Raw genomic sequence first — 23099 nt, forward strand, 5'->3', positions numbered from 1 at the left:
ACCGTTGAGGATAATGTTTGCTGTGGGTTTGTCATATATAGCTTTGATTATGTTGAGGTATGTTCCTTCTATTCCTGCTTTCTGGAGAGTTTTGATCATAAATGGATGTTGAATTTTGTCAAAGGCTTTCTCTGCATCTATTGAGATAATCATATGGTTTTTATTTTTCAATTTGTTAATGTGGTGTATTACATTGATTGATTTGCGGATATTGAAGAATCCTTGCATCCCTGGGATAAAGCCCACTTGGTCATGGTGTATGATCTTTTTAATGTGTTGTTGGATTCTGATTGCTAGAATTTTGTTAGGGATTTTTGCATCTATGTTCATCAGTGATATTGGCCTGTGGTTTTCTTTTTTTGTGGCATCTTTGTCAGGTTTTGGTATTAGGGTGATGGTGGCCTCATAGAATGAGTTGGGAAGTTTACCATCCTCTGCAATTTTCTGGAAGAGTTTGAGCAGGATAGGTGTTAGCTCTTCTCTAAATTTTTGGTAGAATTCAGCTGTGAAGCCGTCTGGACCTGGGCTTTTGTTTGCTGGAAGATTTTTGATTACAGTTTCAATTTCCGTGCTTGTGATGGGTCTGTTAAGATTTTCTATTTCTTCCTGATCGAGTTTTGGAAAGTTGTACTTTTCTAAGAATTTGTCCATTTCTTCCTCGTTGTCCATTTTATTGGCATATAATTGTTGATAGTAGTCTCTTATGATCCTTTGTATTTCTGTGTTGTCTGTTGTGATCTCTCCATTTTCATTTCTAATTTTATTGATTTGATTTTTCTCCCTTTGTTTCTTGATGAGTCTGGCTAATGGTTTGTCAATTTTATTTATCCTTTCAAAGAACCAGCTTTTGGTTTTGTTGATTTTTGCTATGGTCTCTTTTGTTTCTTTTGCATTTATTTCTGCTCTAATTTTTAAGATTTCTTTCCTTCTACTAACCCTGGGGTTCTTCATTTCTTCCTTTTCTAGTTGCTTTAGGTGTAGAGTTAGGTTATTTATTTGACTTTTTTCTTGTTTCTTGAGGTGTGCCTGTATTGCTATGAACTTTCCCCTTAGGACTGCTTTTACTGTGTCCCACAGGTTTTGGGTTGTTGTGTTTTCATTTTCATTCGTTTCTATGCAAATTTTGATTTCTTTTTTGATTTCTTCTGTGATTTGTTGGTTATTCAGCAGCGTGTTGTTCAGCCTCCATATGTTGGATTTTTTAATAGTTTTTCTCCTGTAATTGAGATCTAATCTTACTGCATTGTGGTCAGAAAAGATGCTTGGAATGATTTCAATTTTTTTGAATTTACCAAGGCTAGAATTTGTTTTTTGCTTGCTTATTTTCTGTCTTTTCACTGTTACAGAAGCTTGCTGAGAGCAGGGACTTTGCCTGTCTCACTCACTGCTTTCACTAATGCACAGAAAAGCAGAAGTGACAGCAGCCTGTTAATAAATATTTAGTGAATGTCTGAATAGCTATGAAAAAGCCTCTGTGTTAATCAAATAAACATCAGTATATGTTAACTTTACCAGCAGATTTGCTAAGCACCCTAAAAGAGTCTCTATTAAAGATGGAATTTTTTTTCCCCAGTAGCCAAAGAATTTCTCAGCGGAGAAAAAAATTCTCAGGGAAAAAAGAATTCAGCAGAATATTTATTCTGAATTGCTCCAATTAAAGATCTTTTGTAGTTGTCCGTTTGACCATCAAATAAATTTTAATGTAGTTTGGACATATTTGGACTAATGGACCTTAAGGTTCTATGATTCTATGACCTTGTTAGAATGCTGGCAGCAGGACACATATTACTGGAGCATTTATTACTCACTCTGTATGACGTTTAAGCTTCAGAGTTCTCTCATTTCTGCCACTAACCTGATAAATGATTCTGGAAGATAGGTTTAACTTGTTGATTATTTAGTTTCCTCATGTGTAAAGTAGAAATGAGGCTTCCCAGGTGACGCTAGAGGTAAATCCGCCTGTCAATGTAGGAAATGTAAGAGATTCAGGTTCGATCTCTGGGTTGGGAAGATCCCCTGGAGAAGAAAATGGTGACCCACTCCAGTATTCTTGCCTGGGAAATCCTATGGACAGAGGGGCCTGGCAGGCTACAGTCCATGAGGTCGCAAAGAGTTGGACATGACTGAGCATCTGAGCACAGGACAGATACTATAGAAATGAGAATTCCTGGGTCCTTCAGGCAAAACAGAGGCTGTTGCAAATATACATATAAATGCTTCAATAACCAATCCTCAAATTCCTTATAAAGGTGTTCATTTAAGTAGTTAAACATGTTAATTTGAATCTGCTTTTTAATGTATTTTAAGAACACTGGCAATGGTAATGATTTTGTAAAACAGAGCGAAATCCTACTTCAGAAATTGAAGGGGGTATTTTTAAGCAAAGAAGTAAGAACAAGTTAATTTTGCAGATGAAAGAGTTTGCAGATTGTCTCTTTTGTTTCTTACACATGAAATATGCCTGACATAGAAATAAATGCTGGAGAAGCAACAGCGAGTTTTGGGGTTGCTAACTTGCACATTTCTGAAGCAACACTAAAGTTCTTTGGATTTTATACTCTAACACTGGTAGGTGAAACCATGAAATCCAGGCCACCAGAAGTATTGTTTTTTCAAGGAAATGATGAAAAGACATGAAAGGCTAGTGTGAGTCTGACTGTTGGGAAAATGCCTTTATACCAGAAAGTCTGGACATTGAAACCAAATGCAGGCCACAGGGGCTCTTATGAGTCTTCATAATGCTGTGTACTATTTTACAATACTTTGCTGTTTCAAGGTGTTAGCAGAAAACCATTAAAAAAATTTAGCTTGCTATGGCACCCCACTCCAGTACTCTTGCCTGGAAAATCTCATGGACAGAGGAGCCTGGTAGGCTGCAGTCCATGGGGTCGCTAAGAGTCAGACATGACTGAGCGACTTCACTTTCACTTTTCACTTTCATGCATTGGAGAAGGAAATGGCAACCCACTCCAGTGTTCTTGCCTGGAGAATCCCAGGGACGGGGGAGCATGGTGGGCTGCCGTCTCTGGGGTCGCACAGAGTCGGACACGACTGAAGGGACAGCAGCAGCAGCAGCAGTAGTATGGCACAGTAATGCTTCCAGCTAATAAGTATGGTCCAGATGTGGCTCTCTTTTCTCAGTCAATGGATTTTCAAACTTCATTTTAAATCTGCACCTTCTTTTATAAATTGTAATGCTTCATGTATCTATCTTTTCAGGAAAAACTATATATGCATTTGGGAGACAGCTTTATTGCATTGTGCTTTCAATTCCGGTTCATTATTATCATTACAAAGTTATATAATATCTATAGATTTTATATTTGTTGGGAAAAATTCTATGTATACTACCTATCTACAAAATTTATCTACTGTATTTACATGCTAGAGAGACTTAAGTATCAATAGTCAGAAACTATCATTAAATTTTACCTTCTATCATGTATAGTTTTAAAGTACACAAAATCTATTTCAACTCTATTTGCATGATTTTAGTGTTCAGTGTTAGTTTGGAGAAGGAAATGGCAACCCACTCCAATGTTCTTGCTTGGAGAATCCCAGAGATGGGGGAGCCTGGTGGTAGGCCATCTGTGGGGTCGCACAGAATCGGACACGACTGAAGCGATTTAGCAGCAGAAACAGCAGCAGTGTTCAGTGTATAACAGATACCATAGCAGTATTATATGCTTATATAAATTGTACCATGTCTCTGAGTATTGATCTCACACTGAGCACAAAATGCATATTTTGAGTTTGCTTCCAACTGGGTACGTGCCATTCTGTATTCACTTTTTAAGTTCTGTGGCTCCGACTGTCCTGCTCATCGCAGTAAATATGTTTTATCCTGCTGTTTCTACTTCATCTTGTTTTTTAATGATACTCATATTAATTATTCCTGCAGTACATATTTATAGTGACATAGATGTTAAAAAGTTACAAAATTTAACAATTACAAAATGTGGTCAATCTAATAATTAGACATATTAACTGAAGTTCCATAAATCTCTGTATATTTTTAAGAAAGAATATTGATCCAGGTTGTTATAGAATATTATATCTGGTAGATAGAGGACATGCTAAATCACAGTCGTGAGAGGGCATCCATAATCCTGTGGGAGCATATGGCCAATCTGCTCATTCCGAGGGACAGACCATAGTCTGGATGTACTACAGGTCCAAGGATATCCTCCAATATCTTCCTGATTTTTATATGTAGAAACAGAAGCAAGTTCCATACAGCTTACTGTGATGGAAAGCTCTCATCTTAGCCTCTCTGAGCATCACATATTGTTGTTTTGGGGTTTTGGTTTTTTTTTTTTTAATTGAAGGCTTTACAGAATTTTGTTGTTTTCTGTCAAATAGCAACATGAGTCAGCCATAGGTATACATGTGTCCCCTAAAGTCCCAGAGAAGTACATAACTTGTCAAAAGTTGCATTTGTAATAACTGTCATAGTCAGATCAGAAACTTGGACCTTCTCATTTCAGATTGAGATCTCTTTCTCTTTATACCACACCACTCATATCTTGGAGGCAGTGCTATCAAATAAAATGTGTGATAAAATTAAAGTGACATAAATTCAATGATGTAAAATTATCCATGAATAATTAATACAGGTTTTCCCCTCATAATATCTATATGATAAGTGTGGTTTACTTATTGTGATCTAAAATAGTATGTTAGTAGATATCACAGCTAATAGTTAATATATGTTTCAGCATATGGTAGATATTAATAAGCATGAGTCATCAGTACCATAATGTGTAGAATTTTATATTGTATTCATGGTTTGCAACAGCGTTCACAGTGTTGAATATCTCATCACATAATATGCGTGAGTAAGGATTATGTACCTTTATTGTAACAGGCAGTACTACAATGTTAATAGATCCGGTGTGCAGTAGTAAAATCACATCATTCATGAACCTTTTTGCCACAACCCAACCAAGCATCTGAGTGCCAAGAATAGGGGGATGATCAGTGATCAGGAAACTACTCTGATACTTTCTGGATGTTCCCTATATTTAAAACTCTAGAATAGAGTTTAAAATAGAGTTTCTTCTGCCCCTGCTGTTTACTGAGCATCTGCCATCAGCATAAACTCTCTGAGTGTCCCTGGAGCCTAAAAGTCTCACAAGATTGCTGTTATTATTTAGTTGCTAAGTCATGTCTGACTCTTTGTGACACCGTGGACTGTACCACGCCAGGCTTCCCTGTCTTTCACTATTTCCCGGAGCTTGCTCAAATTCATGTCCATTGAGTCAGTGATGCTATCCAACCATCCCATCCTCTGTCTCCCCCTTCTCCTCCCACCTTCAATCTTTCCCAGCATCAGGGTCTTTTCCAATGAGTCAGCTCTTCGCATCAGGTGGCCAAAGTATTAGAGTTTCCGATTCAGCATCACTCCTTCCAATGAATATTCAGGGTTGATTTCCTTTAAGATTGATATCCTTGCTGTCCAAGGGACTCTTAAAGAGTCTTCTCCAGCACCACAATTTGAAAGCATTAATTCTTCAGCATTCAGCCTTCTTTATGGTCCAACTGTCACATCTGTATACAACTACTGGAAACACCATAGCTTTAACTCTACAGACTTTGTCGGCAGAGTGATGTGTCTGCTTTTTAATATGTTGTCTAGGTTTGTCATAGCTTTCCTTCCACAGAGCAAGTGTTTTTTAATTTCATGACTGCAGTTACTGTCTGCTGTAATTTTGGAGCCCAAGAAGATAAAATCTGTCACTTTTGCCACTTTGTTCCCATCTATTTGTCATGAGTGATGAGACCGAATGGCATGATCTTAGTTTTTTTGAATGTTAAGTTTTAAGCCCTCTTTTTCACCCTTCTCTTTGACCCTCATTAAGACGTTCGTTCTTTAGTTCCTCTTTGCTTTCTGCCATTGGAGTGGTATCATCTGCATATCTGAGATTGTTTATATTTCTTGATTCTAGCTTATCATTCATCCAGCCTGGCATTTCACATGATGTACTCTGCATGTAAGTTAAATAAGCAGGGTGACAATATACAGCATTGGCATATATATTCCTTTTCCAATTTTGAACCAGTTTGTTGTTCCATGCCCGGTTCTAACTGTTGCTTCTTGACCTGCACACTGGGTTCTCAGGAGACAGGTACAATACCAATCCACTTTACTACCACTGGATACCTCATGATAAATATTCCCCTTCCCTCTCCCCTCAACTGTGGTTCTTGACTGGCTATGTACAATAACTGGAAGGCAGGCTTTGCACTGTTTTAAGCCATGTGAAACTATTTACACATATACACGGTTTAGTGAGATTTATTATTAAAGTTTTGTCTTTAATTTTCTGTATTTTTAAAATCAAGTGTGTTTAGTTAAATTGTACTAGGCACTCAGAAACTAAACCTGTCTTTAAGAACAATGTAATATATTCAAATTTTGTTTTCTGGTGAAAATGAAAATATTTTATGAGAAAGAATGGAGAATTTCTTTAAATTTTCCTTTTATAATCTCTTGAGTTTTGTTTTAAAAGAACAGTATGATGACTTGGATGCTAGTTTCCAGTAGCTGCATTTCAGTTGTTTCTGATAGTAATTCTGGTGGAATGGAGCATTACAATTTATGTGAGACGTTCAAATCAAAATTCCAGGCTTGGGGGTTTATATAAGACCCCGAGCATTTGTGAACCCTAAAAATAATTCAATTTAAAAAATAAATTTTACAGGTAACTGAAGCAATACAAGCTGTTCTTTTAGCAGAAGTTCAGAAGCACATGAAGACTTTAAGAAAGACACCAGTCAACAGTGAACCAGAGTCTGTGGCAAAGAATGGTGACTATGAGATGATGCAGATGCTGCCAAAGATCGAATGGGCCAAGGAACCTGAGTTACAGTGTACTACAGACACTTTTCCTCTGCAAAGTAAGTGCAAAATTTATTGGCAATCTCTTTCATCAGAACTTTTTCTACTCCTCAGAGCATATTGAGAATATGAGTTCACAATAAATCATTTCTGCAAAAGCCAAGCTAAGTGCCCTGTTTCTGACCTATTCTGCTATCAATTTCCTCATAATTGTCAAGTTTCTAATTCTAAATTATAATTAATAAATATTTTACAAAACAAAATTTATGTTCTTTATTTAAATGTTTTTAAGTTAAGACAGTAAAAATGAAAACAGAAGTAACAATAATAGCTTAATGGGACATATATTATAAGAATACTCTGATAATAATGGGTCCTAAATTTGTGTTCATTTGATAACATGATAACAGCCATGTGCTGTTTTTCGGGGTGGGGGGGATAAGAAATGAAATAGAAACTAAAAGTGAACTGTTCTATAGTTGGACCACTTGATTCATTCTGTAATAGATTTTATCACTATAACTTTATAATCACAGTGTTTATGGTTTTGACTAGAAAGTGAATCTAAATTTCTGCTGAATAATGTTATCTGACTTTTTAGCCTGTTATCTGTGACTTAAAAGTGAAAATTAAAAAATAGTAAAATTAAGCAAAACTTTGATTTTCAACTTTGTTAGTAAGCTTTTGATGAAAAAATAAACATATAATATTATTATATATATTTCTCAGGAAAACATGTTACAAGTTTACATGTTTCAGATTGTTAAAAAATTTTAGATACTTCTTTTAGCTCTTTAAAAGAGATTTTATTTGGGACTCAGAAATGTTGCTATATTTAAAATGTTAAATCTTAAAACAGGTATTATTCTTTAAAATGTATTATATTTATTTCTTCTTCTTATTTTTATAAGATTACTGATTAGAGAGCACTATGCAGTGAAAGAGGATATGTAGCAGAAAAAGGCTTTTTCAAAGAAGGCCAAAGATCAAAATAGATGGACTATTTCCTAGTACCAAGAAAGTCACTGAGGCTGGTAAATTCAGATAGTAATTTGTTAAAACTCAGTGGTGATTTCAAGTCACTTGTTTTTTTGTTGTAAAGAAATTAGCTTTAATTATCTGGCAAATTTACTCGCTTTAAGGCCTTCCTATTTGTTCATGTCACATAATTGTATTTATATTACACCTTTCAAATAAGAAGTAGAAAAATTCCTTTTTAAATTAATTTCACTGACTACATTTGTGTTCTTGATTCATTTGGAGAGACACTACAGGTGTCTCTCCAAAGGCAGCTAGTGTCATTCATCACGTGTTAATTCTCACTTGGTGGTATTTCTGTTACTTATCCCTAGTGTCTAATTTGTCCATTGGCCCATAAGCCTCATTTCTGGTTGAGATATTCTTGGCAGGCTATCAAGGTGAAATTTTTATGAGTTTTGCCATCACATGGCTTACTCATTATTTGAAGTTTCATCAGATTGGGCTCTCTGGTGAAACTTCATAATTGAGGATTATTGAGAATTATTAATTCTATGGAACTGAATCTTAATGTGACTAAAGAATCTGGATCTTAATAAATATTATCTATCTTTATCATTATTGAGTGCTCCTTTAGAAAATTTAGGATTAGCTTGTGATGAGAATTGGAACACAAAAATATTAAAACTACTCGATATGTGTTGGTGGGTTAAATTTAGAATATTTTATTTAAAATAAGTATAATATTTTCACAAATAAGTATATATTCTCCTGGGAAATAATCCTTATACAAAAATATTAACTCCAATTGCAAGTATATAGGAAGCAAATAACAAGCATTGAAGAGGAAAATTTGCAAGCAATATTATATTCGATACTAACATTGCCATTTTTCCTCTTTTGGAAAAAATAAACAAAACTAATTTTAAAACTATTCAGAGGAGTTAAGTATAATTACAGGAAAAGCTTTAGATCTTTACTAGTGGTATACACTGCACTACTTGATGGAATTTTTAAAAATAAATAACTAAAAAGCTATTTAATTTATCTCAGATATCCTGATTCAAAGGTTAAGAGGATGATGTAGGTGGTATTCACCAAATATGATTATACCTCAAATTTTATAGGCAGATTTACTTAGCTTCAGTGTACCTGCAACATATCATTTTATCAAATATTCTTATGATAAATGGTTTATATTGTTTAATTTTATCAGGTCCTTGCTCATTTTTCCTCTATGAGTTTCCCATTCCCCCTACTTGTTTTTGTTTGTTTTTCTATTTTTATTTATTCTTTCTTGGTTCCTTAATTTCTTGCATTTTATTTGTAAATCATTTCAAAAGTAACAGATGAATTTTTTGTGTAGATACTCATAAACTTCTTTTATGTTGGGTATAGTATGTTTGGCTTATTAGTGCTGTGGTAATATGACAATACTATTAATAGATCATAAGGAAAAATAATATTAACAGCAACAGTTATTGTACTCTTACTATGTTCTAACCGCTGAAAAGAACTACTATCTGAGGAAGACAGATTTCCATGGTGCTACCTAGGCTTTTCCTGACATAAGCCTCTATAAATACTTAGGTTAACATACTGATTATGTATCTTTCTCATACACATAGAAATAAATAGTACTTGGAAAAAAGTTCATCACCATACTGGGTATCTTGAATGTCTCTAGTAGTGTATCTCTTGCACTTTGAGACATGCTCCCTATTATTATTTCATTTTTTAAATGAATAAACTGGACTTAAAGAAGGTATATGACTTGTCTACAGTCACCAAATTACTAAAAACAAGGAAACAATTCCAGATATTCTCTTAAACACTCATTTTATCCAGATAAGCTGCATATTCCACACTTGCAGCATGAAGGAAATTTGCTCTAAATCAGCTTGATCTGAAAATTGAATAATTTATTGAGTGGTTTTCTTAGATTTTTATTCCTCTCTCATAAATCATACTTTCTATTAACAAAGAAAATGCAGAATGTTCAATCGTTGCCATCACAGCCCTCATAAAGAAAATCACCAGGTTTCTTGAAAGGTTTGTACATGCGATGGAAATCAGCAAAGTGAGAACTGAAGCACAATGTGTTTGCACCTCATAATTTTGTATCTTATTTTTCAGTGTTTTCACTTGTTACATTTCACAGCTTGTATTTTATTTGAGGTCTTAATATTTGTGAACCAGTATTTTATAGGAGATCTGTGAATTTTATCTGAGTTTACAGTTTTATAACAATCACACTGCGATCTACTTGAATCTCTTTAATAAGAAATTGTATAATTAGCACTCACATTTGAGGTTAAGATTTACTACTTTAAAAAACAGCAATAGTTTCTATTATTAAAATGCTTTAGAAAGCTATTTCCCTTCACTTTTTTTAAAATGTTATTTGGATCAGTTTAAGCAAGTACTCTGAATTGTTTCATTAAATAAATTGGTTGAAATAGAAATGGAGGCTTTGTAGATAAAACTGTCACCATAGAATTACTAGCTGAATTTAAATTCATGTTAAACTGTGTGGTTGTGAAGATGATACATCAAATAAGGGTATTGCAAATAATCTTTATTATTTGCATCATTTTCAAAGTCTTATCTGCAAAGTTAAATAATGAAAATGTGCTCTTTAAATAAAACCATTATTTTATAGTAAATCAAGGTATATTTAACAGAAAAGTTTTGTGATCCTGGTGGCCATCAATAGAAAAACTGGCACAGGACAGTTTTCATCTGCTTGTTGAATGTCTCAGAAGGAAATCTGTGTAGTTGTAGAAAGGTAGTATCTGACTACCTCATAGGGAAATTCTTTCCTGATATTGTTAGTTATGGTAAATACACCTTCCTTTTCCTTTGAGGTCTTCAGGCTGAGAAGGCCAATGCGTTCTTAAAGGCACAGAAGTAATTTAGAAAAAATCTGTGTAAGGCAAGTGAGCAAGGAGCAGAGAAGTAATGGGGGATCATCATAGAATGGCTTTTGTGTATCAGACTGAGGTCTTAAGCTTTCTGTCTGAGATGGGAGAACAGACAATGGGCACATATTTTAATGGAATCTCACTGCCTAAAGTTCAGGGCCATGAGAAGAAGCTGGGAGACCAGTTGGAAGGCCTTATAATGCTAATCCAAATGATGGCAGCTTGGAACAAATATGGTGGCTTGGTTGGAGAAGGTGAGAAGTGATCAGATTTTGAATGTATATAAAGGTGCTGTGTTCAATTGCTCAGTCATGTCTGACTCTTTGCAACCTCATAGACTGTAGCCCGCTAGGCCTTCAGGCTCCTCTGTCCATGGGATTTTCCAGGCAAGAATACTGAAGTGGGTTGCCAAAGTATTTGCTGATGAAATGGATATGGAGGAGTGAGATAATCAAAATCTATACTTGCATTTTTTCCAACAAAAGTATCCTTGATCCATAGATTGACCTTGGTAAGCTGATTTGATTCCTATGTTGGGTAGTGCAGTATCCCATAGGATATTCTGGGTAGAGAATGGAAGATTCACTTCCCAGAAGGCTGTCTCTCCTATGTTCAGTTTCAAGTGTCCCTGCTCAGATGACCTACAGATTTTATTTTCTAGCATTAACTAAAGTAACTCTCAGAAAATGAGCAAAAGTTTCTAGCCAAGAAACTAAGATTGAAGATAATTCTAATAATGCAATCTTAAGCAAAAAAGGCACTGTTGTATGTGTATGTGTGTGTTAATGTTCTCCTTTTGAAATTCTTATTTTCATGTATATTTTAGGATGGACTTAACGTTGATATACTAATAGGATGTATATTATTTATAAACAAACATACATATACTGGTGATACATGCATCAGAGTTCTTTGTATTTTCTGCAAGAAAGTATCCCAACCACAGCCTTTGGGTAGACTCAGAAGGCAGATATGATAAGCTTTTGGTTATGAAGGGATGGTAACTTGATATTCTGTACTGCATACTGTGCTAGCTCCAAAACTTTGAATACATCTTTATGCATCACTCCTCTATGCCTCTGTGTACTGATCCATGAATTGGTGGTACACAGAGAACAAATTGGAAATCCCCAGTCGAAGACCATAGTGTATCAGATGCTATGGGTGAGTTTGCAGGAACACATCAAAGCAGTACCTAACCCAGATTTGAGGTCAAGAAGACTTATTTGAAGAAGAGATGCCTAATGCAAGACTTGAAAGATGAACATAATTTAGCCAAGCAAAAAAAGCTGGAGTAGGAGAAGGCAGCTGTTTCAAAGACCACTGAAGACACTTATGCCCTTTTCTTTCTCCCCAGAATTATCTGATCCATATATGCATAAATGTGGAACCTGAACATTAGAGAGAAACCCATACATCCTTAGTTTCTTCTCTGGAGAGCATGTGCCCTTTTTGAATCTCATTGTGCCAATGTCTTCCTCTCCTAATTAAAGTGAAAGTGAAGTCACTCAGTCATGTCCGACTCTTTGCGATTCCATGGACTGTAGCCTACTAGGCTCCTTCATCCATGGGATTTTCCAGGCAAGAATACTGGAGTGGGTTGCCATTTCCTTCCCCAGAAGATCTTCCTGACCCAGGGATTGAGCCCAGGTCTCCTGCATTTTAGGCAGACGCTTTACCATCTGAGCCACCAGGGAATTCTCAGTCTTCTAGAATAGCAATGATAGTGATGGTGATGATAATAATAACATCTAACACCGATATGGCTTAGTATGTTCTAAGTGCCTCATGTACCTTAAATCATTTGATTCAGGCAACAGTTCTATAGGGACAGGTAGTATTGTTATTACCATTTTATTGATGAGAAAATAGATACAGAGAAGTAACTTTCCCAGTCTATTCCGAACAAGCAACAGAACCAAGAGTTAAACCCAGGCATCAGAATCTGGATTCTTCATTATTCTCTGGCATTGCTTTCCAATTAAACACTATTTTCCTTCACTATTTCTTAATTCATCAATATTTACCATGTGTCTCCTATGTGACAGTTACAGAGATAGGTATTGCCCATGTCGAGGATCACAGGGCTGCAGAACCACAAACATTTGGTATAACAACACAGGAAATGCTCTCTTGAATCAACTAATGAGCAAATATCAAATCACTAATTTCTATTAACCTTTGGATGAGACACTATAAGCTATTTCACAAAAGATGCACTTAACATTAAATAGCTTTGTTTGGAATATACATTTACATAAGTTTTAGTGGTTACAAATTAGAAGGTTTTATGGTTGGGAACTGGAAATGCCAACTGGTAAATAGTAGATTCGAAAAAGATTTGGCATATACATATTAGTCAAAAGGTTAGCAGTATGGGGAAAGAGGAAATATAAATTTTCATTTTTATAGATTAATTCAAATTATATAATAGACAATCATATTTAAATATAAAGATATTCATGTTGAATGATGAGGAATTTGCATATGATAAGCAAATAATTTAGTACCTAGGGTACATTACATACCTTTCGAAAAACACTGTTGCCATTTGGGTTTAACATATGTTCTGTCTTATTTTTTGCTTCTTGCAAAATAGATGGAGAATTTTTATCATTTCTCTTTCTCCCTATATAAATCCTGAACTTCTCCACTGCTTCTTCCCTCTCTGAATCATCTTTAAGATTGCATCGCCTCAGAAAGACTGATAGAGTTCACTGCTCTTTTTAGCAAAGTAGTTTCATCTTTCACAGAGATTGAGATTGATGATTTTCATCTTGGCATATGAAGAACTAGAGTGTTGCATCATCCTTTTTCCTCATGAGCAATCAGAATGCCAACCTGGCCCAGCTGCATAGAGACAGTAGCATCAAGGAATTGAGTTAAATATTTCCTTGGTGACAGTTGTGCGGGCACCAATTTATCGATTACTGTCTGCATGCCCATTTAAATTTATTGACAAAGGAAAAGTGATCTAGATTCTGTCCCTGAAATCAATGTATTTCACACTATTGTTCTCCAAACTGAGACTGGCTCCCAACACTGACCTCTCAAGGACGGGGTCGGGTCTATTTATCTTTTTTCCTCCCATCACCTGGGAGGGTCCTTCACCTAGTAGCTGGTAATAAGTGATTATTGAGAGGATGGATGAATGGTTGGACCACAGGGTAGCTCGTACTAAAGATTCAGCCAATTTCTAATTAGTAATAGAAAAAGAAGACAAGAAAAATCAGGTGATTGCTTTCCTGTAGCGGCCAGATATAGCCTGAATACACACATGAAATCGTTTTCTAAGCATCATCACCCCAGGATCATGTGTGTGCACACAGAAAGCTCACAAAAAAATTAAAAATAGACACATGAATGAATCTCACTTGTAACCATTCCAAAGCTTCTTTCCTAATGGTTGATTATTTAGCTCTTCATTACTCATTTTGTCATGACCTGGTTTCAATCTGATGTTTTTAGAGAGCCTGGTGACTTGCTTGAAACTCGTCTTCTTATTCTTCATTCAGCTATAGCTTCTCTGTGGAAGTATTTAAGGAGCTGCTGTTTCAAGCACTATTTCTTCAGTGTTTGGATTCATGTCCTGGGTTCTGACTCATCTGTCTCTTCTTGAATTTCTGGTTCATTTGTGATCTCTTGTAGCCAACAGCTCCAATACTACTAAGCTAGAGTTCCGCTTACAACCTGACTCATTTGGGTCAGCCTCCTCCCTGTTGACTCCATTTCTACTTCTGAGCCTGGCACCTTGTGTGATATTAGTTTCTACCTTAAATGCAATGACATTAGTCAATATGCATATGCATTCCTAGTTCTGGAAACAATTTTGATACAACTAAATTCCTTGAGAGAAAAAGCAGGGATTTAGTCAGTTTTGTATTCTCAGCAGAGAGTACAGTGTCTAGCACACGGCAAGGCAACTGTTAGAGAAATGGTGGTTGAAGGAAAAATTATCCATATGTTCTTATGTCATTCAGTTCAGTTGCTCAGTTGTGTCCAGCTCTTTGAGACCCCATGGATTGCAGCACGCCAGACTTCCTTGTCCATCACCAACTCCCAGAGCTTGCTTTCCATCAAGTCGGTTATGCCATCCAACCATCTAATCCTCTTTTGTCCCCTTCTCCTCCTGTATTCAATCTTTCCCAGCATTAGGGTCTTTGCCAATGAGTCAGTTATTCGCTTTCTTTATAGGCCAACTCTCACATCCATACATGACTACTAGAGGAACCATAGCCTTGATTAGATGGACCTTTGTTGGCAAAGGATTGTCTCTGATTTTTAATATGCTGTCTAGGTTGGTCATAGCTTTTCTTCCAAAGAGCAAGTGTCTTTTAATTTCATTGCTGCAGTCACCATCTGCAGTGATTTCGGAGCCCAAGAAAATAAAGTCTGTCTCATGTCGTTGGAATATCCCATTCCATCAGAATGTCATTCATCTTGGTAACAGCGCCCTTATTTTACTATTTTAACTTGTCAATATATGTGTCCAATTTTCAGCCTTAGAACAATTTTAATAACTTGTAAACATCTCTTATTAACCATTTATTATGTGTAAGGTTCAATGTAAGGTACTATAAATCTTTTATTAGGTCATTTCATACATTGCTTGTATATCCTTCTAAATAGTCTATATCATCTGGCACCCTAATTTCTTGTTTATTCACCTTTCTTTCCCACCTCTCTGAACTCCTTGAGGGCAAAAGTTGGAATTTATTAGTCTTGTGCTTCTAGCAGGTAATGTACTATGTGGCTCATGATGGGTGCTCCTTAAAGTGTGCTGCCTACATAAGTGGAGGAATGATAAATGACAGTGCCAGACTTGTATCAAAGAACTGTGGTGTAAGAATGGAAGAAATGCTAGATAATATGCTAATTGTCTGTAGGTAGGAAGGGAATAGGAAAGGTCATTATAGGGACAGTGATGGTTTTCTTCTAAAATGTTAATCCGGAGGCATTTTTTAAAAATTTATTTTTCTTAGTTCAGGGGCAAACTAAATATCTGTCTAGAGAGCTACCAGGAAAAATTAATGCCAACAGATGTTTGAAGGCAAAAAACAAGGCAACCCAGGAGAATAAGCCACAAGAAATGAAGACAGCTAATTCAAAGAAGAGTTGTTACTTTTTTTTCCTTTTACCTGATATAGATGATCATGGGCCCTTTATTCATATCTATGCAGGAATGCCTGTCATCCAGCCAAGCAGCCCTGCTAATCTGGGGCAATATAAAAGTTCCCCTTAGTAACTGAATATACATAAGAATACGGTAACTGTGAACAATCTTCTAGCCTTTAGTCAGAATGAAGTTGGTCTTAAATTTTAGAAACTTTAAGCGTGGTGTTTCTCAACTCTTTTCAGTCCTAGAATGGACTGAAATATTGTTAACAATTTCTACTATTCCCTTTCTAATTCTAAAATGAAGTTCATAAGTAATAAAACCTACCTCACAAATAATTTATACACAATTTAAAGGGTTCATAATAAAAATATGTCAATAGGTAAAAGCTTGGGCATGACCATACTAAAAGATATAATAAAATGCTGATTGGGAAATATTTCATTGCTGAAATGACAGCTGCAAACGCAGGCCTGCACAGGCATGGTGGTGCTGTCGGTGACATTGGTGTCCAAATGGATTTGGGTTAGTATCCTTCCTAGAAAACTGAAGGTACAGTCAAAGCCTTGAAAGATCCCTATGTGTAAAAGAAAGTTAGTTACTGGACTCAAGAAATTATAAGCAGGGCTTTCCTTTCCGTGAACGTACAGTGGAAAACTTGAAAGCCATGTGAAACATCAGGATAATTTTTTCATTGTGAAGGACCATCCTGAGCACTGCAAGACATCTGCCTTTTCTTATTCCTGCCCACTAAATGCCAGTAAGTATTTTCATCTTTCCAAAATCATTGGGGAAAACAAAGGTCCCTTGCCTCAGCAGTTTCCAAAGTCTTCCTCCAGGGGGCAGTACCAACCCTGCTGACAACCAAAGCCTTCAGAAAGGGATTCTATACATTCTGATGCCTTTCTTTGTTTCTGTCCTTTCCTCTTTTGAAAATGCAAAGGGAGATAATGGAATTAAGAACCTCCAACTAACTTAAGAAGTTCTTTCCTTAGCTCCTCTGTGTTTGCTCCTTTCTTTGCACTCCACCCATGTTGTTTCTTCATTGGTCATAGTTCTTCCAGGGACATGTAACAAATCATCAGATTGCAGTTCCCTCTCCTTCATTAGATAAAGAACTTCTTACTCTATCCTTTCACTTTTGCCTTTGTGTCCTCAAAGCCTGGCAGTGGATCTGGCATAGAATCAATGTTGTTGGCTGATTAATGAAGAAGGCATGCTACTGACTACTAAGCATTCTCCAAGGAAGTCATTTTTAAAAAGTCCAAAATTTATCATTGAAATTAAATGATTATTTTACAGTACAGAATAAACATAACACATCTTAAAATTAAAAATTAGGCAACCTATCTCCTAATAGGTCAATTGAACAAAACTGGAAATGAGAATAATGGATGGAAAGTGATACACAGGTTCATTTAAATGCTGGGAACATAATTCCAAAAGTTTGGCTTCAGATCAGATCAGTCGCTCAGTCGTGTCCGACTCTTTGCGACCCCATGAATCCCAGCACGCCAGGCCTCCCTGTCCATCACCAACTCCCAGAGTTAACTCAGACTCACATCCATTGAGTCAGTGATGCCATCCAGCCATCTCATCCTCTGTCGTCCCCGTCTCCTCTTGCCCCCAATCCCGCCCAGCATCAGAGTCTTTTCCAATGAGTCAACTCTTCACATGAGGTGGCCATAGTACTGGAGTTTCAGCTTTAGCATCATTCCTTCCAAAGAAATCCCAGGGCTGATCTCCTTCAGAATGGACTGGTTGGATCTCCTTGCAGTCCAAGGGACTCTCAAGAGTCTTCTCCAACACCACAGTTCAAAAGCATCAATTCTTTGGCGCTCAGCCTTCTTCCCAGTCCAACTCTCACATCCATACATGACCACAGGAAAAACCATAGCCTTGACTAGACGAACCTTTGTTGGCAAAGTAATGTCTCTGCTTTTGAATATGCTATCAAATATGCTTTTGAATATGCTTTTTGAATATGCTAGGTTGGTCATAACTTTCCTTCCAAGGAGTAAGCATCTTTTAATTTCATGGCTGCAGTCACCATCTGCAGTGATTTTGGAGCCCAGAAAAATAAAGTCTGACACTGTTTCCACTGTTTGCCCATCTATTTCCCATGAAGTGATGGGACCTGATGCCATGATCTTCGTTTTCTGAATGTTGAGCTTTAAGCCCACTTTTTCACTCTCCACTTTCACTTTCATAGAGGCTTTTGAGTTCCTCTTCACTTTCTGCCATTAGGGTGGTGTCATCTGCATATCTGAGGTTATTGAGATTTCTCCCGGCAATCTTGATTCCAGCTTGTGTTTCTTCCAGTCCAGCGTTTCTCATGATGTACTCTGCATATCAATTAAATAAACAGGGTGACAATATACAGCCTTGACGAACTCCTTTTCCTATTTGGAACCAGTCTGTTGTTCCATGTCCAGTTCTAACTGTTGCTTCCTGACCTGCATACAAATTTCTCAAGAGGCAGATCAGGTGGTCTGGTATTCCCATCTCTTTCAGAATTTTCCACATATCTTATCTTTTTTATATTAATTTTTATTGGAGTATAGCTGTTTTATGATGTTGTGTTAGTTTCTGCTGTATAGCAGAGTGAATCAAAGTGAATCAGCTGTATGTATACATATATCCCCTCTTTTTTGGATTTCCTTCCCATTTATTTAGGTCACAACAGAGCAATGAGTAGAGTTTTCTGGGCTATACAGTAAGTTCTCACTAGTTCTCTATTTTATACATAGTAGTGTATATATGTCATTCACAATATCCCCATTCATCCTACCCTACATTCCCCCAGTATCCATACATCCATTCTCTACATCTGAGTCTCCATTTCTCCTTTGCAAATAAGTACATCTGTATCTTTTTTTTTTTTTTAGATTCCACATATAAGTGATATTCATACATCTTATCTTTAAAATCCAATATCCCATTGGTACTCAAAGTATATTATACTATTTTCTGAGAAATTTATAACACCATGAAAATAGACAAAGTGTATCCCTTGGCATCTGCACAAGAATAGGGAATAACCAATCTGATCAGTCATCCATCTGGTAGGTCCATACATCCATCTATTCACTCTACCTCTTTGAATATGTTATAGGTTAGATACTCTGTCTCCCAAGCTATCTACCAGGAATCTGAGAAGAATATGATGTGATTTCTATTTCCAAAAGGCAAAGTCCTATGAACATACAAGGCCACAGTGTGGTGTAAGATAGAAAGCTCACACTGCTGTGGAAGCATGGAGAGCCACCATTTGCCTTGGGGCGATTTTTAGAGGCTTGACACAGAAGTAAATATTCATGTTTGCTTTGGAGGATAATGGTGTGGCAGCCATGGAAAGATGCACTTTTTAGATCACTCTACATGAGAGGACGATTTGCCCAGATGTGGGGAGTATGGCCAACTGACTGCTGTTGGTACATCCAGGATTCATCCCTGAATTGGAGCAAAGGCATAGTCTTCCTGGGACAATGACTGAGGACGGTGGTGGTACAAGGGCCTAGCTATTTCCCATTCAGACAGACCTCCTCTAGTGACCAGTTATGTCCTGGAGTTTCCACTGTGTTGATAAAGACTGAAGCATTTGTGTAGTAACCAGAGACATCCGTACCCAACTCTGTTTTTGCCCTTTTTATTTCACGCAGGTTACTCTCTAGTAAGCCTTTTGCGTTTCTAACTCCATCCTTACATGTGCTTTTGGGAGGACCCAACTGCCTCCAGTGGGAAAGAGTTTGGTGTAAGAAGGGTAGTTCAGGCAAAAGGAGTACCATGAGGACAGACACAGAGGTATACAGTGTGGCCTGGTCAGTGAATAGGGATAAATTTGATGTGGGTAGGGAATAAGAAATGAGGATGCTTCAGTCTAGATCCAGAAGGTGAGACACCCAGAATGTAAAGGATCTGGCAATGGACTTTTTCTTGAAAGAAAAGGAGAGCGATTATAAACTATTTTAAGAGAAGCGAGGCATTTCCAGTGCAAAGTAGACAGTGAATAGAGCAGGAGATGCAAAGAATCCTTGTGTCCAAATTTTGTCAGTCTCTCTGTTTAGTATTTATTTGCAAAGCAATACTTCTTTTTCTTACATTTTCAAATAACTTCTTCATAAAACTAGATTATTTAGATGGAACATTAGTGCTTCATGTCTCACATAAAGAAAGAAAGTATGCCTACAGTACATAGAGGAGAGAAATTTTATCTCCCTGCTTTTAGACCAAGTAACAGTGAATGTCCTTCAGGATCATCAGAATCCAGGTCATATTAGTGACATCTTCAACGTTGGTGTTGTTCTTGGGACTAATTTGAAGTTGTTTCTCTTCCTTTATATTTGCTCACTATCTGAATCCCCCACCCTTTCTGAGTCAGTTCTTAAATGTTTTCCAACTTGTATTTGTAAAATACTTGGTCTGATTTCTCATCTTTTTTGGGCTGCATTTGTATCATTTACCATTTATAGACAAGTTTGGATTTCACCATTGATTTTTTTTTCCTTTTTCTGTGTATGGATTTATGTAGACATTATTGACTTCGTTTACCAACATTCTTAACTGAAACATTATGACCAGGCTTATTAAGTGTTTGCTATTAGATACTTTCTAGGAATGGGATATATTATTTCTCTTTACCACATTTAAAAAAAATTGATTTAAAGAATAGAATTTAGCAAAGCAAGGTAACTTTGAAATGTGCTTTTTTGTGTATTTATATTAATATCCAGTGAATAATTTCAAAGGTTAAACTTGATGATCCATCTCTTCAAGCTATCTACTTAAGTCTAGAGTCATTACATCACCTGCTTCCTTTATGCCATTGATTTATGTTTCTTTCAAACTGCTGAGATTGGGCAGTATCATTTATTTTTATATGACATACTCTGCACTATGAAACAGAGTTTCAGAAGGTAATGGTACAAATACCTGTAACGCAATATAGAATTGCCTACTTACCTGAGTGATTCAGTAACATATCCATTAACGCTTGTCTGGGGTTCTCATAATACTGAAAGAGAATGAAAGGTTTTAATCAGTCTTTTTTTGTAGCAAATAAGTCAGGGCAATTTCCACGTCAGAATAGTATTCAGATACCATAATGTGTTTGTGTTTAATGTTGAGAAACGCAAAAGAGTTTTTAGAATTTTCTTAGACCTCTCCTATTTTAAATTCTCCAGATTAGCTAAAGTCTATTCATAATGTACTGTGAAGAAATGTTTGTTTCAGGAATGCCAAAATATATATTTGATCCCTATTTTCAGAAACTACAAGAAAAAAAAGTGGATTATTTTCAAATAAAGTGAGCTTTTGCCCATTTCAATGGAAGGAAAATTAGGGCATGAAAGACTTAAATATTTTGCTGTGTTTATATGACTTGTTAGAAAATGGTCTTAGACTAAATTGCATGTTCCTGTTTGTTAATCTCAGATTCTTTTCTGTAAGTCACACTGATGGGGCATCGTGTACAGGAAGGAATTTACAAAAGAGTAAGCTCATTTATTTATGTAAATTGATGTGTTTCCCTCTAGCTATATCCCTAGGAGGATATTGCCATTTTTATGTTTCCAGTGGCTCATTTTAAAGGAAAATACTTTACATATTTTTAAAAATGAGTTAAATTTTTCTACTGTTAATGGAAATCCACTGTTATGGTATTCATATTATAAAAACCAACTCAGTCAAAAATACAGTTTGATGAATGTAGCATCTTTATAAATTGAAGATAGTGATTTCATTTCTTCCATAGTAAATTTGCTTTAAATATTGGTTTATTATATATATTCACTTGTATTACAAATATTTCCAGTAAGCAAACACAAATCATTTTTATATTTAGCATTTAAAATGTATCTTAACTCAAACATTAAATCATCTATTAAATATTCAATTAAAGTGGGTTTTGATCCATTTTTAAAAATTAGTGGTCAGGTATTCGGGGAAACAAGCTTACAAGATATTTCTAAAACACAATTCACTTCATTTCTTGTTCTGTATATTTTGTCAGAGAATGCCTTAATGTAACAGAAATCAGATTTGGTGTATATTTTTACACCAAATCAAATTGTACAGGCGCCACCCTCAGCTTTTTCCAAAACATTATAAAGGATAAGATTCCACCATGATATAGCTTAAGAAACAAGTACAGCTCTGGAAGAAGTCCATACATGGAAAGTAAAGCTACAGGAGGATATGTTTTACCGGAAAAACCTCATGTCTTACAACAAACACCATTATAGAACTGGATTTAAAAAATAAGATTACTTAGCTGAATTCTATCTTTTTTCTAGAATCTGTATGTAAGGCATATATGCTGTTTTTAGTTATTTCTACAAATATAAATCATACATATAAAAGGTACTGAAAAATGTAAGAATGAAACTGCAATATAGTAGTGACTAATGATATAAAGCACTTAGATGCTTCAGTTATAACAACTACATGAAGAGGGTGAAGGCATCATAAGTCATTTTATTTATTACAATTGGCAGGTTTCCCTCCTTAGTTGTACTGAATACAGTCTCACATTCCTTGTCTGCTCCTTGCCCAACCCTCAATTTCCCAAATTCACAAGCCATCGTTATAAATTTTAATATTCTTAATCTATTCTTTTAATGGGTATCAGTAATCCAAAATTATTCATTCCTTTTATCAAATCAGAAATGAAAAGTCAAGTAAACCTTCATAGGCTTTTTTAGAACACAGGTTCTGAAATTTTCCATTTCTGATTGCTAGAAGAAAGAGCTGTGATTTGCTACTGTATACATAGTTGCTTAAATATCAGACCGTTACTATAAGATGCTTTCTATGCTATAAAGTGAGCTAGGTTATTTTCTCTGTCATATGGGATCTTCTGTGTGTGTGCTCAGTAGCTTCAGTCCTGTCTGACTCTTGGCAACCCCATGGATTGTAGCCCGCCAAGCTCCTTTGTTCATGGGATTCTCTAGGCAAGAATACTGGAGTGGGTTGCCATGCCGTCCTCCAGGAGATCTCCCTGACCCAGGGATAGAACCCACAACTCCTGCATCTCCTGCATTGCAGGCAGATTCTTTACCCACTGAGCCACCTGGGAAGCCCATGGGATCTTCTATATAGTCATAATTGAGAATTTACAAAATATTAGAAAAACAAAGCCAAGTTTCACCAATAACTTCCATCTCATATATAAAGCATAAACATCTCTAAAGATTTTTACCAATGACTAGCTTTTTTTTGTTATTTAAGAAATGATCTAAAC

At 36.1% G+C, this 23099-nt stretch overlaps 1 protein-coding gene across 1 annotated transcript in view; it reads left to right on the forward strand.

Annotated features, from left to right (window-relative positions):
• Positions 1 to 23099, forward strand: part of WDR72 (WD repeat domain 72) — a 229246-nt gene that overhangs the window by 148001 nt on the left and 58146 nt on the right. Inside the window, exon 18 of the mRNA XM_055537915.1 lies at positions 6705 to 6900. Within this exon, the coding sequence (XP_055393890.1) occupies positions 6705 to 6900 (196 nt within the window). The remainder of the gene's footprint in view (positions 1 to 6704; positions 6901 to 23099) is intronic.

Source organism: Bubalus kerabau, chromosome 10, assembly GCF_029407905.1.
Source record: "Bubalus kerabau isolate K-KA32 ecotype Philippines breed swamp buffalo chromosome 10, PCC_UOA_SB_1v2, whole genome shotgun sequence".
NCBI lineage: Eukaryota > Metazoa > Chordata > Mammalia > Artiodactyla > Bovidae > Bubalus > Bubalus kerabau.